Source organism: Triplophysa rosa, linkage group LG10 (genome assembly GCF_024868665.1).
Source record: "Triplophysa rosa linkage group LG10, Trosa_1v2, whole genome shotgun sequence".
Lineage (NCBI taxonomy): Eukaryota > Metazoa > Chordata > Actinopteri > Cypriniformes > Nemacheilidae > Triplophysa > Triplophysa rosa.
This window is the reverse complement of record NC_079899.1, coordinates 9,773,759-9,788,091: the sequence shown is the minus strand read 5'-3', so window position 1 is coordinate 9,788,091 and position 14,333 is coordinate 9,773,759. Positions and strand designations below refer to the sequence as shown.

General features: G+C 38.3%; 1 protein-coding gene across 3 annotated transcripts in view; it reads right to left on the bottom strand.

Moving 5' to 3' along the window:
• Positions 1 to 14,333, bottom strand: part of slc24a4a (solute carrier family 24 member 4a) — a 66,136-nt gene that overhangs the window by 13,021 nt on the left and 38,782 nt on the right. For all 3 annotated transcript variants that reach the window (XM_057343855.1, XM_057343857.1, XM_057343856.1), the window contains exons 3-6: positions 1,599 to 1,675; positions 1,228 to 1,302; positions 525 to 609; positions 339 to 442 (exon numbers count right to left, since the gene is read on the bottom strand). In XM_057343855.1, coding sequence (XP_057199838.1) covers positions 339 to 442; positions 525 to 609; positions 1,228 to 1,302; positions 1,599 to 1,675 — 341 coding nt within the window. The remainder of the gene's footprint in view (positions 1 to 338; positions 443 to 524; positions 610 to 1,227; positions 1,303 to 1,598; positions 1,676 to 14,333) is intronic.

Below are 14,333 nucleotides of genomic sequence, written 5' to 3'. Positions count from 1 at the left end.
CTCTAGAGCCCTGAAAACATATACACGCTGTATAAAGGGCGTGAAAAGCAGTCACAATACACGAAAGCATGAAGAGAAAAGTGTACCAGTTTTGACATGACCTTTATCTAAAAAAAATAAAAAAGTAGTTTTAATAAAAATCCACCTCGGAGACATTAAAGTGCAGTTAGTTGAAGCAACACCAAAGCACTGCAGTCACGGTTCAAAATAAAAGAAGGTCTCACCATGAGAGTAAAGAGTAAATTTCTATTTCTCATCGCAGTGCTCCAATGAAACTGTGAAAGGGTCAAGAGCTGACAGCAGCTCAGAATAAATAGAGCTGTGACAAAGTCACTCACCTGTCCGGCAAATATCCCACACACTCCGATAATGCAAAGAATATTGAAGACCGCCGAACCCACTATTGTGCCCACCCCTACATCTCCATGAGTAATGAACACACCTGCGCAAAAGCAGAGATCTAATTCACAGCATATGCTACTACATGACTAATGCATGTTCAAGCACCTGCACGTGTGACTCACCGATTATAGAAGCAAACAGCTCTGGGGCGGAGCTTCCAGCTGCCATGAACGTCGCTCCTGCTACATCTTCACTCAGGTGCAACTTCTAATGTCGGGAGAATGATTCACTCAGTGGAGCAGAGATCATAAATCGTCTAAACCACTTCGAGTCTAGACCACTAAAGGCGTTACATAAGGAACATGCTGAAAAATAAGGTCATTAATCATGGAAGCCCAGATGCCTTAGTGTATGCTCTATATTCCAAGTTATCCAAAAGATTTGTATAAGACAGAAAAAAGAATGTGCAAGTGCAGCCCTTTCAAACTAGTAACTGACAAAAATTCAAAAGTTAAATTATATTATATAATAATGATATTATTTTATCATAATATAGTCCTCAGAAAAGGTATAAATTAGGCATAATAGAAACTGTGCACACAGCAAGATTGGATTGCAAGTCTGACAGTAATTATCTTGAACTGTATTGTTCAAGGCAGTTAATTTACTATAAAAACAGTTCAGCAGCTCAGCCAGCAGTTATCCCCAATGTAATCCCCTTAAAATTCTACATACACCTATACATTCATTATATAGTCACACATTTGTATTACAGAACCCAGTATAACAGGAGAGCAATTTGGTGTTAAAAGAACAAGTGTACTGCAAGTGATTTCAAGATCTGGCAGTTAATAGAGGTCATTGCCACTGTATATTCATCCTCACCTCACAGATATTCTCTAGAGAGGTCACGAAGTAGTCATCACATACAATAGCAAGACCCAGAAACATATATAGAGCCTGAAATGAGAGAGAAAGCACACCAACCCATTAAGCCATGCATCATAATTCAACTTGCATGCAATAATAATTTAAGATGCATGTGTGGGTGGACTTTTGTTCTGTATGCAGTTGTTGACAAGGTGTTGTGAGCAGTGTGAAGTCAAACTGTTCAACTAAATAACATGACCAATCACAAATGATGAAACTATTCAATCATCATAAAATGGTCAGACGTGCATCATTTATCCAAGATGACGAGGTCAACCGTTGAGCAAGGCTTCATGTTGATTGACACGTGCACAAAGTTCTCCTACCGCAAATATGTGTAGCAGTACAGCCCCCTGCGTACGCTCTCTGCTGGTGAATACATCCTCAGGAAACTCATGGACGGCTGTTGAAAATGAGAAAAAGCCATTTTCAAAAGTGGTGCTGGATGTCAGTTTTCATAAAAATGATCCAAATAAATAACTAATGGCAGCCCGTAAAACCAGAAGGATACTACATGAGATTCCAAGGAAAGATTGAAATGTGTGGGTGACTGAATACAAAAGATGTCCTACGGACAGACGACCCAATCGCAATGCAGAAAACAATCGACTGCCCTCTACATGTACAGTACACACACGTCACCGGCTCATGGGGGACTGCCTTTGTGTCATGCACTGATACAGACCACAGCCAAGATGAAGCTCAGTGACGTTACAGAAAGGAAAATCACTGATGCATGGTAGCATGTAGTATAGTCTCAGGCGCCTTTACTGTGGTGCATCCATCAGGGAGCTGTGTAAAACTGGGTTTAGATGTTCTACTACATACTATATATTAGGGCTGTGCCGATAAACAATATCATATCGAATCGCGATAGAATGTATTTCAAAAACGATGATAAGCTATTGGCATTTTGACTCGATATGGATTAATCTTACAGTCTAACAGAACGCAGAAATATACGCAACAACAGTCAGTCAGCGTGCAGCTTTTATCATGCGCGTCAAAGTACAAAGTCCATTTCATACTGCACTTGGCAAAGAAAACTCGACATGAGGAGGAAAACATGACTGGAAGCGGAAACAAAGGTGAAACTAACCTCGAGTTGTCATCATGCAGTTTATCAAGTGTCTTATTTTTTTCCCGCAATCGCCGGTTAAACAAAACAAACTTGAGGCGCAATTGCAAGCGAGTTACTTCGAAACTCAAGCACAAACGTTTTTATATCCATCGTTAACATATCTGCTAACATGAGCTGGTGCATATGAAACAAACCAGCGCTGCCCTGTACAGATCAGAGATGTAATGAAGTGAGTTTGTGTGCACATTAAAATATTGAACCTTGTATGTAAGATGCTTGCATGATTAAAGAAATGTACTACAGTTTATGTGAGATGTCTTTTTGAAAGACTAAGGTTCACTGAATGCATTGAATGAATCCCACTACTCGAGCAAGACATTATTGCCAACCTGGATGTTAGCGCCGCACTGGTTCCCTCGACCGAAAGCCTATGCATTTTTCCCATACACTTTTGGAAGATCGCAAAAACTAAGATCCGCTATTAACAAACATTTCTGATGTTTACACTTTTTGTCTATCAAGATAATCTTTACAAATTAACACAAGATTTATTCATTTTGAAGCCAAAATACAATCGCCAGAAGAAAAAAGCTAACATGAACCTATAAACAGACTAATGGTCGCTCGTAATTAACATCACCACCAAGCCTCCGCTAACTTTTTAAAACTTCATTAAAAACGTGTTCCCTTGTAAGTAATTACTCCGTGAATGAATCCCCATCAACGTTTTTAGAGATTTGTGTCCATGTTACATTATTTGTGAGATTTATATGCGCAATGACGTCTAATGTTTCCGAAGGATCTTACGACTACGCTTTTAGCAACTTGTTAGCAACCGCCGTTTTAAGACACAAAGCTTCAAAAAAATCATGAGCGGGTTTGGTGTGTTTTATGTCATAGATTAAAATGTGAAAATCATTTGTGGTTTTGTAAACCACAGATCTTATTTCAGACAATTTACCAAAAACCCATAGACTTTGGGGCGATGGAACCGGAAGTGCTAAAATGCTAACTCGCTTCCGGGGTTTGCATGCAAAAATACGTCATTTCTGAGGTATGGATATCAACAAGATGCACCACTGCCATTACCATAAATGGAGAATGCAATGCTGAATGTGAAAGCTCTAGCAATGGAAGTCCCGCCTTTCAGTAAAAACAGCCAATCGTCAATTGATAAAGACAGACGATTCTCAGGGGCGGGGCTTTACACAAAGTTTTGTGAGGTGCTTGCCAATGTGTGCACATGTGCAGTAGCTAAGCGACCTCGAAAAAGGTGTTTTATGCACAAACGATTATTACAAAGGCTGTGTGTTTACAGTAAACATATAACACAAAGTATCAGTAAAAGTATTGGTAATGATTTTTTAATGCAGAGCAGATTCTTCCATTACTCGTGGTCACCTTCAAGCTTCTACAACCAACTCATTTTTCAGCCTGAAAAGCTCATTAGATCTCATGGCACTAACAGCTCTTTTAGAAGAAGTGATCTATCATCAAAGATTGCGAAAGTGGCGTGATGGTTTTATCATCACAAGCACCATCATCATTTACATCTTCATTATCTGAAGGGTTGAGAAAAACAGGTTTTATCCATCAAGCAGAAGAAAGTCATTGTTGCTCTGATCACATTTCCTTTCCCACAGATAGCCCCGCCCACAGCATATGAGAAAGAGGAGAGGACACGCTCAAGGTTATCTCCTGAGAGAACACGTATGAAGTATCATGCACACACTAGCATAGGCAACACAATACAAACAACTTCCACTAATCTGCTCAGACATACATTCAGGAAGAATGAATCGCTTTTGTGGTATTGTATACACCAAGAATGAAAGAGAAAAAAATTACATTCAGGCTGCATGTTGTCATTTTATAGGGCAATAAATCCCAGAACCAACAAATTATTGGCCTGTCAAGAGAAGTACAATATGGCCTGAAACAAAAAATAAATACATAAATTCTAAAGAAAAAGTGGATCTAGCCATGCAAAAATGCTAGGGTGTTGTAGGTGGTTTCCAGGCGGTTGCTATGATTTTAGAAGCACTATGGTGTGGTTGCTAGGGTGACTTGTCAAGATAGACTATTAAAGGAGTAGTTCAATTCAAAATCAGCCCCCAATGACTTTCCATAGTCATTTTTATTCCTACTATGGAAAGTCAAACATGTCATTCATGTTTGAGGTAACTTGTCAAATTTGAGTACTTATGGTTAGGAACAAAGCCCTAACCCTGGTGTGTGTAAGAGTTATAGTGATGCTTTAGCAAACGCTTCTGTGTACAAATTGGAAGTCTTGATTATTACATGCTTATTTTACTGATGTGCCATAAATCAAATGCACTGATATTTAGGTCATTTGCACTAAACAACTGAAACATCATGGCAGTAATAACTGTAAATATAAAACATAATTCAGTAACACAAAAATGATCATAGTAAAGATAATTGTGTTCGCTATGTTGCACAAACAATAATTCTAACATAGGAATGATTTGTTTTATTATATTTTCTGCTGACAATCTCATTACCACAATACATCCAGAGTTCATGATATGTTGTAATTTATAGTACATTTATAGTACATTTAAAAAAACTGGATGCTCTGCTAGATGACAAAAACATTGACAGAATATGCATTTATACTGTAGATGAATATGTGGAAATAGTGGGGGAAAAGTGTCCATGACTGGTATTCTCATCCTCCACAACACACGCACACGTGCCAGAACCTTCCAAATGGCTACCAGGTTAACAGATTCTTGTCGTACTGTTTACATGACAATACTGATTATTGATAGTTTTTACATTTCTATATGAACATATCTTATTAATGTTTAATTATGAATGACAAATAAAACCTTGCATAGACATCATGGGTTCTCTTTTTTTTAGCAAAACTTACTATGGTATTGACAGTTTCAGTATTTTTTTTTTGGAGAAAAAAAAAATCAAAACCATGTTAAATTGTCAGTAAAAATGTTGAATTATGCATTTGTTACACATCAGACCTTGTTTTTATGTGTTTTTTTTACATGTCAGATTAATGCACAGTTAAAGGGGTCATATGGCGGAAGTACATGTTTTTCTGTGTCTTTGGTGTGTTATAAGTTGCCCATGCATGTATTAGACACATAAAATTGCACAAATGAAAGTGTGGGAACAAAAGATGCATTCTATCTAAAAGCGAATGCTCAACCAGACTTGCCTGAAACGCCTCGTGTAACCACACCCAGGCGAATCTACGTAACTTCGTAACATGATTTGACTAAGACCGCCCAAATCTACACGTAGTTAAGGTGGGCGTAATTGTAAATCTCATTGTATCGTCTGTCAGTACAATTGCTTTGGAACCTGATGTTCCGAATATGGTAAGAGGCGTTACATTTCCGTGAAATGCTTGCAGTATTTGACCAATCACTATGCACTGGTGAACTGGCCAATCATAGCACACCTCGCTTTACAGAGCGATGAGCTTTGTAAAAAATCAGAACGTTTCAGAGAGGCGGGGCAAAGAGGAGATGCAAACATGCACGGTATGTGGAAAATACAACGTTTTTTAAACTTTAAATGGTGTATACACATTGCGTTACATCTAAAACAAACAATAATATTCATTTTAGCCGTGCAATATGACCCCTTTAATGCACAAAAGGAACATATGTTGACAAGTATTTAAAAAAACTCATGTTTGTCTCGTTTAAAAACCAAGATTTCCTTAGAATCACCCATTTAAAACATGTAAATAAGCAGCAGAAAATATTAGGTGAAACATGATAGAATTACAATTTTCCAGAGCTGTTTCCATTACACTACACTAACTTTGTGGTATTTATCAGGAACCTTCGGTTTGTTGACGTTGTAAGTTGTTTTCATCAGGTTGATCCATTTGTGCAAACCTTCGCAATCTCTCACAGGTGAATCCATTAAAGCTCCAGCACACTAGATCTATTATTAATGCGAGTAGCTTTAAAGAAACTCTCTGCCTAGCAATGCTCAACATGGCAGTACCTTCACGTAGGGATGTGTTGGTGTCTCTGGGCAATATACAAGCATGTATGTGTGTGTATAAGGTTTGTGCATGAACAGCTCTTCCTGGGCTACTCAAAAGAAGCATTTCAGGCAGAGTGACACAGTTTCTACTTTGTTTGCACCTGTCATCTGATGACCTTATTCATCAATATCTCTCCTGATGTGACATGGCAGGATCGGCTCCTTCCGGCTGGACATGCTGTGCCTACCTATGTCTGCCTGATGCAGGAGACCATCGAATTCGTTCAGAGTTCCATAATACCTACAGTCTCAGCTTGTAGAGGATAGCAAGGAGAACTTGCATACTGAGAAAAATATATAGTCAGTAAACAGGTTAAAATTGCATTAAAAATTCATTTATTCCTGAGATGCTAGCTGGATGTCATCTACTGAATTTAATGTGTAACATAGCATGGCATCACATGACCTCACAATCACATTTAGCATTGCATACTTCATCTTGCCCTCCATTTTTTTTATAAAGTACAGTATCTAGTGCAATGTGGTAAACTGTTATATAATTCCGAGCACCGGGATATTTTTCATTTGCTTTAAAGGTGACATAAGCAATATTAACAGACTGTGCTAGGCTGAAGGTGGAGCAGGAGAGCAGCGTGTCATCTCGGTGTGGCAGATAACTAATAAAATGAACCGGAACGGTGAATTCAGCAAGGTAGAAAAATGCCGTTCTCGCATGACTAACCGATGCTCGCAGCTCCCTGCTTCATATAAAGTATAGATTCTGCCCAGTGAACGCATTAATATGACTGGCAGCCAGAAAGCACCTCAAGTGAAAAAGAGCCACAGTTTTGGTTCCAGTATTTATAGTCGAGCTCTTGCAGCACCTTTACACCAACGTTTTCACAAAATTTTTAGTTACACTGGTTAGAAATCTCTTCACATCCTGATAACAGTCAAAAATTTAAGAGCTCTAAATATTACAGTATGTAAAGAATATATAGTATAACATCATAAAATACAATATGAACTATTTGTACGCAGCCCAGCTGCAAATGCTTTGGCAATACGAATGTACATTTTGTCATGCCAATAAAGCACATTTAAATTGAAAATTGAAACCGAGAGAGAATGCAGCAAACGCGTCTGCAGTGTATGGAGCATTTTAAAGCACGGAACTTGCCGCGCCGGAGTAAATTTCTGAATGAAAGCATCTTTACCGGTTGGTAACTTGTGTACTTCAGACTGTTGCGGACGGTCTGACAGTAGCCCCGCCGCTCGCGGCATCGTTTCACATCATACAGTGGTGCACACAGTTCCCTGCACTAAACAACTTGTCAAAGTATGTTCTGTGCATCCTGGCCACAAGTGCACCTCCTGAGAGAACGTCAGCTTTTGTGGGCGGAGTTTGGAGGAGAGATGTGATCTGAAATGGTTGCATGGACGTCAATGGTGCCTCAGAAATCTCAGTTGCTAACATTCTTCCAAATATCTGTCTTTGCGTTCAACCAAATAAAACAAAAATTATACAGGTTTGGAACAACTTGAGGTTGAGTAATTCTTGACAGAATTTTCATTTTTTAATGAACTATCCTTTTAAGAAACGTCGAATGTTTCAATTTTTTATTTAATTTTTGTTTACTATTAAGTCTGAAATATATTCTTTTGACATTTCAATTTAGTGATGAATGTTTTATTGGTGGCATGTTGTTCTAACAACTGAAACAAGTGAACAAGCAAGTGCTTTAGATCTGGAAAAATGGTCTTTAGGGCAATGTTAACGAATAGACATTTGGCCATTGCTCAAGCAAACTACATTAAACTTCTAAGGAACACTCTCTTTTCACAATCAAATCTATTAGCAATTAGATTAAACCACATCCTGTCTTATATTTTTTAACCCTCATTCGATTTGGAAATATGGGATATTATAAAAACATAAATTGCGCTGCTAATGCATTTTCATTTCAAATTCCTCTGTTGGTGTGTGTGTGTGAGGTTATTGCCTGTAAATAAAGCCCAAACCCACAGAGTTCCAGCTTGATTTGTGAGCAGAATTACAACATACTATGCCAGCTGCAGTTTCTTGTACTGCATCAACTATCTATTTTATGTGGCAGACCAGTGGTAATATTAAACTAAAATACTATACTGTTTTCTTTATGAGATGCTGTAGGCTTCATAAGTGTAAAGCTGCTGAATAGTGTATTAACCCATTTGTCAGTGACTGAGCTGGTGGTTATATGGCGTCTTAAAAGTGCCCACACAAAATGCCTAGCACAACACATTTTGCCCTTTTTCCTTACGAACACTTCGATCAATCTGTTCCAGTCTGTGAAAAATGCATCTTCCTAAAATAACTCCTCTTCAGGCACAGGAGCATTCTGCTTATTCAAATTTCTGTGACGCAGACTGTCTGATCTCTCTCTCTCTCTCTCTCTCTCTCTCAGCTTCTGACGAGCACACACATAATGGATTCTGCTCTCATTAAAGCACCTGCTTGTTTGCCTATCTGGACATCTCTTCATTGCTATTTCGAATTCAAATAAATGTGAAATATCTTTTTCTGCGCCTAGAGAATGAATTTGCACCATTGGATTGTTTAGTAAACAACTCGTGCACTAATGCAAACAGAAGAGCAATGATTAATTCTGTTCTCCCCGAAGAACGGAAGTGGAGTTGTAAAATCTTTCCAGACCTGGAGAGCTTGGTGTGAATTTAATCAACTGAAGCATCAAATGGCATCCTTTTTCTTTTTTGAAAGAGGAGTTTTGTCTGAACCACTTTCATACCGCCAGTCTAAAAAGCTTTCTTATGGATAACGCGAAAATTTATTTTGAAGAATGTTGGTCACTGAACAACAGTGGTATCCATTGACTTGCATTGGTTTTGTGTTTATACAGGGCTTGACATTTAGCATTGTCATGTGGTTGTCCTTCGGACAAGAAAGCTTTTCATTCACTTGTCCGAGTACAAATATTACTTGGATAAAAATTGTTTATTTCATTTGAAGTGTCAATATGATTGTTTCGAATCCTGATTGGTCAAGTTTGCTTATAAGCGTTTTACCTAGTGTCCACTGTGGCCATCTAAATGTATTAATAGTCTCCAAGATTGCTATAGACCCCTTTACGGTAGGGCTGGGCAATATGGCAAAAAAGTAAACTCGATAGTTTTTTTCTATATTGATCGATAAGGATATTTATTTTGATATATATTTAATAGATTATTTTAAATACAGTTTATTAACAAAAGTTAACCTTTAACCAGTTAAAATTCAATTAAATGAATGCACTGTTGCAACACAGAGAATCTTAGGCCATAAACAACATGTACCAGTTCATTCAGTCTCATTTTGACTCAATTGACTCGTTAAGTAAAGGGAGTGTTTATTCAGTACATTCAACCAATGAAAGGGCTCTGTTACTGTGTACATTCGTGTACATATTGGCTCAGCACCTGCGCACATACATAACGCTGCAATAATGTCTTGCTGGAGTAGTGGGATTCATTCAATGCATTCAGTGAACCTTAAAGACATCTCACATAAACTGTAGTACATTTCTTTAATCATGCAAGCATCTTACATACAAGGTTAGGTTCAATATTTTAATGTGCACACAAACTCACTTCATTACATGTCTACAGAGCCCGTCTGGTCACCCTCGGAGAAAAAAAAACAAGACCCGCAAATCCGTGGCCACAGTTTCGTAATTCGTTCCCTCAGTTTACAAAACCGTGCTCTCGGATTAATAAACTGTACCCACGCGTTTACAATCCGTGCTCTCGGATTTGTAAACCGTCCCCTCAGTTTTTGAGTTATCTCAGTTATCCCTCAGTTATCTGACACACACATGAACACTGTACAGTTAGTCTTGTGGGTTTAAGTCATTCCCTTTAAATGCCATTGAAGTTGGAAAAAGGTATTTTAATGTGTACTTTAGAGATGGTCCCTAAATTCACGAAGGTTTAATGTCATTCCAACTTTATACCAGTGAAACGCGGCAATGAACGCATGCTTTATATGCGCCACGCACTCGTGTGTAAACACATTAGGACAATTTATATATAAAACAGTATACAATATTGGTTAATGTTCCTGTAGGAAGGAGCTTGTTCTGTTGACAGACAGAGGCTTCAATTCCGCGAGTAGGCTACAGTTTGCAAAACCGTGCGCACGGATTGCGAAAGCGTGGGCACAGATTATGAATTCGTGGGTACAGATTTCAAAAACCGAGCACGGATTGTAAACTCGTGGGTACAGTTTATTAACCCGAGAGCACGGTTTTGTAAACTGAGGGAACGAATTCTTGAACGGGTCTTGTTTTTTTTTCTCCGGGGGGTGGCCACGGATTTGCGGGTCTTGTTTTTTTTTCTCCGAGGGGTGACCAGACGGGCTCCGTACATGTCTAATCTGTACAGGGCAGCGCTGGTTTGTTTCATATGCACCAGCTCATGTTAGCAGATATGTTAACGATGGATATAAAAACGTTTGTGCTTGAGTTTCGAAGTAACTCGCTTGCAATTGCGCCTCAAGTTTGTTTTGTTTAACCGGCGATTGACAGACACTTGATAAACCGCGTGATGACAACTCGAGGTTAGTTTCACCTTTGTTTCCGCTTCCAGTCATGTTTTCCTCCTCATGTCGAGTTTTCTTTGCCAAGTGCAGTATGAAATGGACTTTGTACTTTGACGCGCATGATAAAAGCTGCACGCTGACTGACTGTTGTTGCGTTTATTTCTGCGTTCTGTTAGACTGTAAGATTAATCCATATCGAGTCAAAATGCCAATAGCTTATCATCGTTTTTGAAATACATTCTATCGCGATTCGATTTGATATTGTTTATCGGCGCAGCCCTACTTTACGGCCAATGTCATGATTACGTCACGGCATTAGCTGGAGGCAAAACAAAGGGAAAACTGGAGGCGGCCAATACAAACAAGCACAGATTCGGCTACACAAGGAGTTTAAAATATCATCTTGTTGTGTTGTTTCGTGCCACAATCGACAGAATACAGTCTTCAATTTGATATTTTGACACATACTTGCTGTCATGGCCAAACAAAAACACTGACGACGGCTGTATTTAAACGCAATAAAACAAGCGAACTGAACCAATTTTGTTGCCCCGAAGTAGTGTTGTCAAAAGTACCGGTACTTCGGGTCCAAGTCGGTACCTAAAAATAAAAAAGTTGTCGGTACCTAATTTTCATAAGACCCGGTACCACCGACATACCAGGTCAACAGGGTACTGATGCTCTGTCTGACAGGTTGTCAGTCGGAAACTTTTTATAGACGCAATAAGACGTGATGAGCGGATAAGCGCGGCTCCGTCCACAAGAGATGCGCACAGAAATACTTAAGATTAAAGTCATATCACGAAGAAAACGAACAGAGTTTTGTTGTGAAACGAGGAAGCATCCGGATTTAAGTTAACAAGTTCAAGCGGTAAGTTTCAAATTCTGTTCGGGTTTGCATTATGAATGTTGTAGCATACTGTATGTTAAGTTAAAGGTTACGTTAAAACAAACGTCCCTGTTTGCGTGGTAATTTGTTAGCACCAATGCTAATCCAGTCAAGTGTCCTTATTAACCATTTAATGCTTTTATAACTGTAATGGGGTAAAATAAGTGGGAGGAAAGGATGGGGTTTACAGTACCTATTTTATATAGGCCTATCTGCAATCTATGTGCTAGAAAACTAGCATACTAACTGTATGACTAGCAATGTGTATGTTTTGGACAGATAACTCTATTAGGTTTAAAAAACCACATTTAAACTAAATAAAAATCTATCTGTTGCATTTATTATTTTAATATACAGTTACCTTAATGTAAGTAATCTTGTGTAAATGCAGTATAAAAACTGAGGTTTGTTCTAATATTGCATATGCATGTTTGTTCAGTCAGTTGAATTACTGAAGTTTATTCTATTTGTCTTATACAGCAGCAGACTGAGGAGGATGTTCATCAGCATGAAAGACCCCAGTGAGCACACAACAGTTTCAGCAACAATTAACTTATACTTCATGTATACAAAATGGCATTGCTTTTTATACATTTATATTAACAATGAGCTTGATTAATAAAATTGTGTTTCAATTAGCATTTACTGGTGTTTTGCTTTGGTACCGAAATTGGTACCGAGAACCGTGGAATTTTACTGGTACTGGTACCGACTACTGAAATTTTGGTACCGTGACAACACTACCCCGAAGCCTCGTTTAATCCATTTAACTACAGTACACGCGGAGCACTGCGTTTCCCCACGGACCGTTATTACTGACGCAGAACCCGCTAAACTCTATTCATGTTACAGGGCTCTCAAGTCTCATGCATTCACCGTGAGACACGCATTTTAGTCTGTTCACACGCTCACACGTATTTCTCATGCTAATAAATGAGTGCTAGCTTATTGAAATGGTGAACTGCTATTTTACTTAGTTTTAGTCTATTTTGCGAGTGAAACTTGTTTTCCGGCTGCATTGAGTCCATAAAACTAGATGCGGACTTGTGGACGCCGAATCCTGTTATTTACACATGTCATCTGGCTGGTCTGCGTGAATGAACTGCACAGTTTAACTGCTACACGCGTGATGCTCATAAATTTGTCTGCGTCTGTGCTGAATGAGGACATGAACTTCACCTCCAGAGTTGCTCTGAGAGTTTATTTCACGAACATGTTATTGTTTGAGTGAAGAAACAGACATACTAAAAAATAAGCGTCTTCCGACAACCTGCCAAAATAAAAGTCATAGGCTATATATTACTATTTAATAGTAAAAAAAAGAAAAACTAATTTATATAAAATAAATGCATCATGCATAAGCTGAAGTTAGTTGTTTACCTTTGAAATTATTCTTTCTATTTTTATTAATGTTTCTTATTTATATATTTGTATTATATTGCATTTTGAATTTAATATAGTAATGGAATGTACTAAATGGGTTTAGTTTTCACAGATATTAATGTATGCAGTAAAGGTGTCTATAGAACAAAGGCAAGCAGTAATTATTATTATTATTGTCAGGGCTGTACGTTAAAGAGTACATAACTAGGGATTTTTAATGTCCTACTTTGGTTTATGGAGTGTCCAACAATAAGTTTATGTACATAGGTGTAAAACACTATTATTTCGTAATAATAGGTAGTTATTCTTACCTTACTTTTGACTGACTCTCAAATGATTCATTCCGCAATTCATCTGTCTAATCCCCTCCTTTCCGCTAGCCTAGTCTGATGTGATTGGAAAGATGGTCTAGTCTGCTGTGATTGGTCTACCGCGAATGAGGCTCACGAGCTACAGTGTTTGGGGGAGAAGAGTGAAGTTTTCGCGGGCAGTCCTAGCAAAACATAGGCGGGACTATATGTAGTGACGTAAATCCGCGGCGGTTCGCGAATCGGCAACTCGTTTGCATGATTCAGAGTCGACTCCCTTTTTTCCAAGCCAATAACTTAGTTATTCATTCACCTTCAGATTTACAACTTGGCAGACTGCTTACTTTCAAACACGGCAACATTAAACACTGCATGAAATGTAATTTTCATGATCTAATGTTATGTACTCTAACTTTTTTTGCACATGGCACTGGTGCTAGAGAGGCCAGACAGTTTTAGCAGACGTATAAAACGTCATCATTAAAATAATATGCAAGTGCAGTTCATCACATGAATAGGCAGGTAACTGACAAATGATAATGTTAAATGCAGATGGATAAATTAGGGCCATATCGTTTTTAGTTTACCCAAATTTGTTTTATTTTTTCTGCGTATTTAATTTTTTTACTATACAATAGAGGTATATTTTGTCCACATATATTACTGTAGTATACTATAGTGATATTTACTATAGTAAACTGCAGTAAAATTCCTAGATACTATAGTGTTTTTGAACCTTTCTATAGTATACTACAGTGTTTACTTCAGTTTAACCAGCTAGCATTTCCCTACTATTACCTTAGGGGGGGCACCCCGCCCCTCCAACGGCACCTCCTG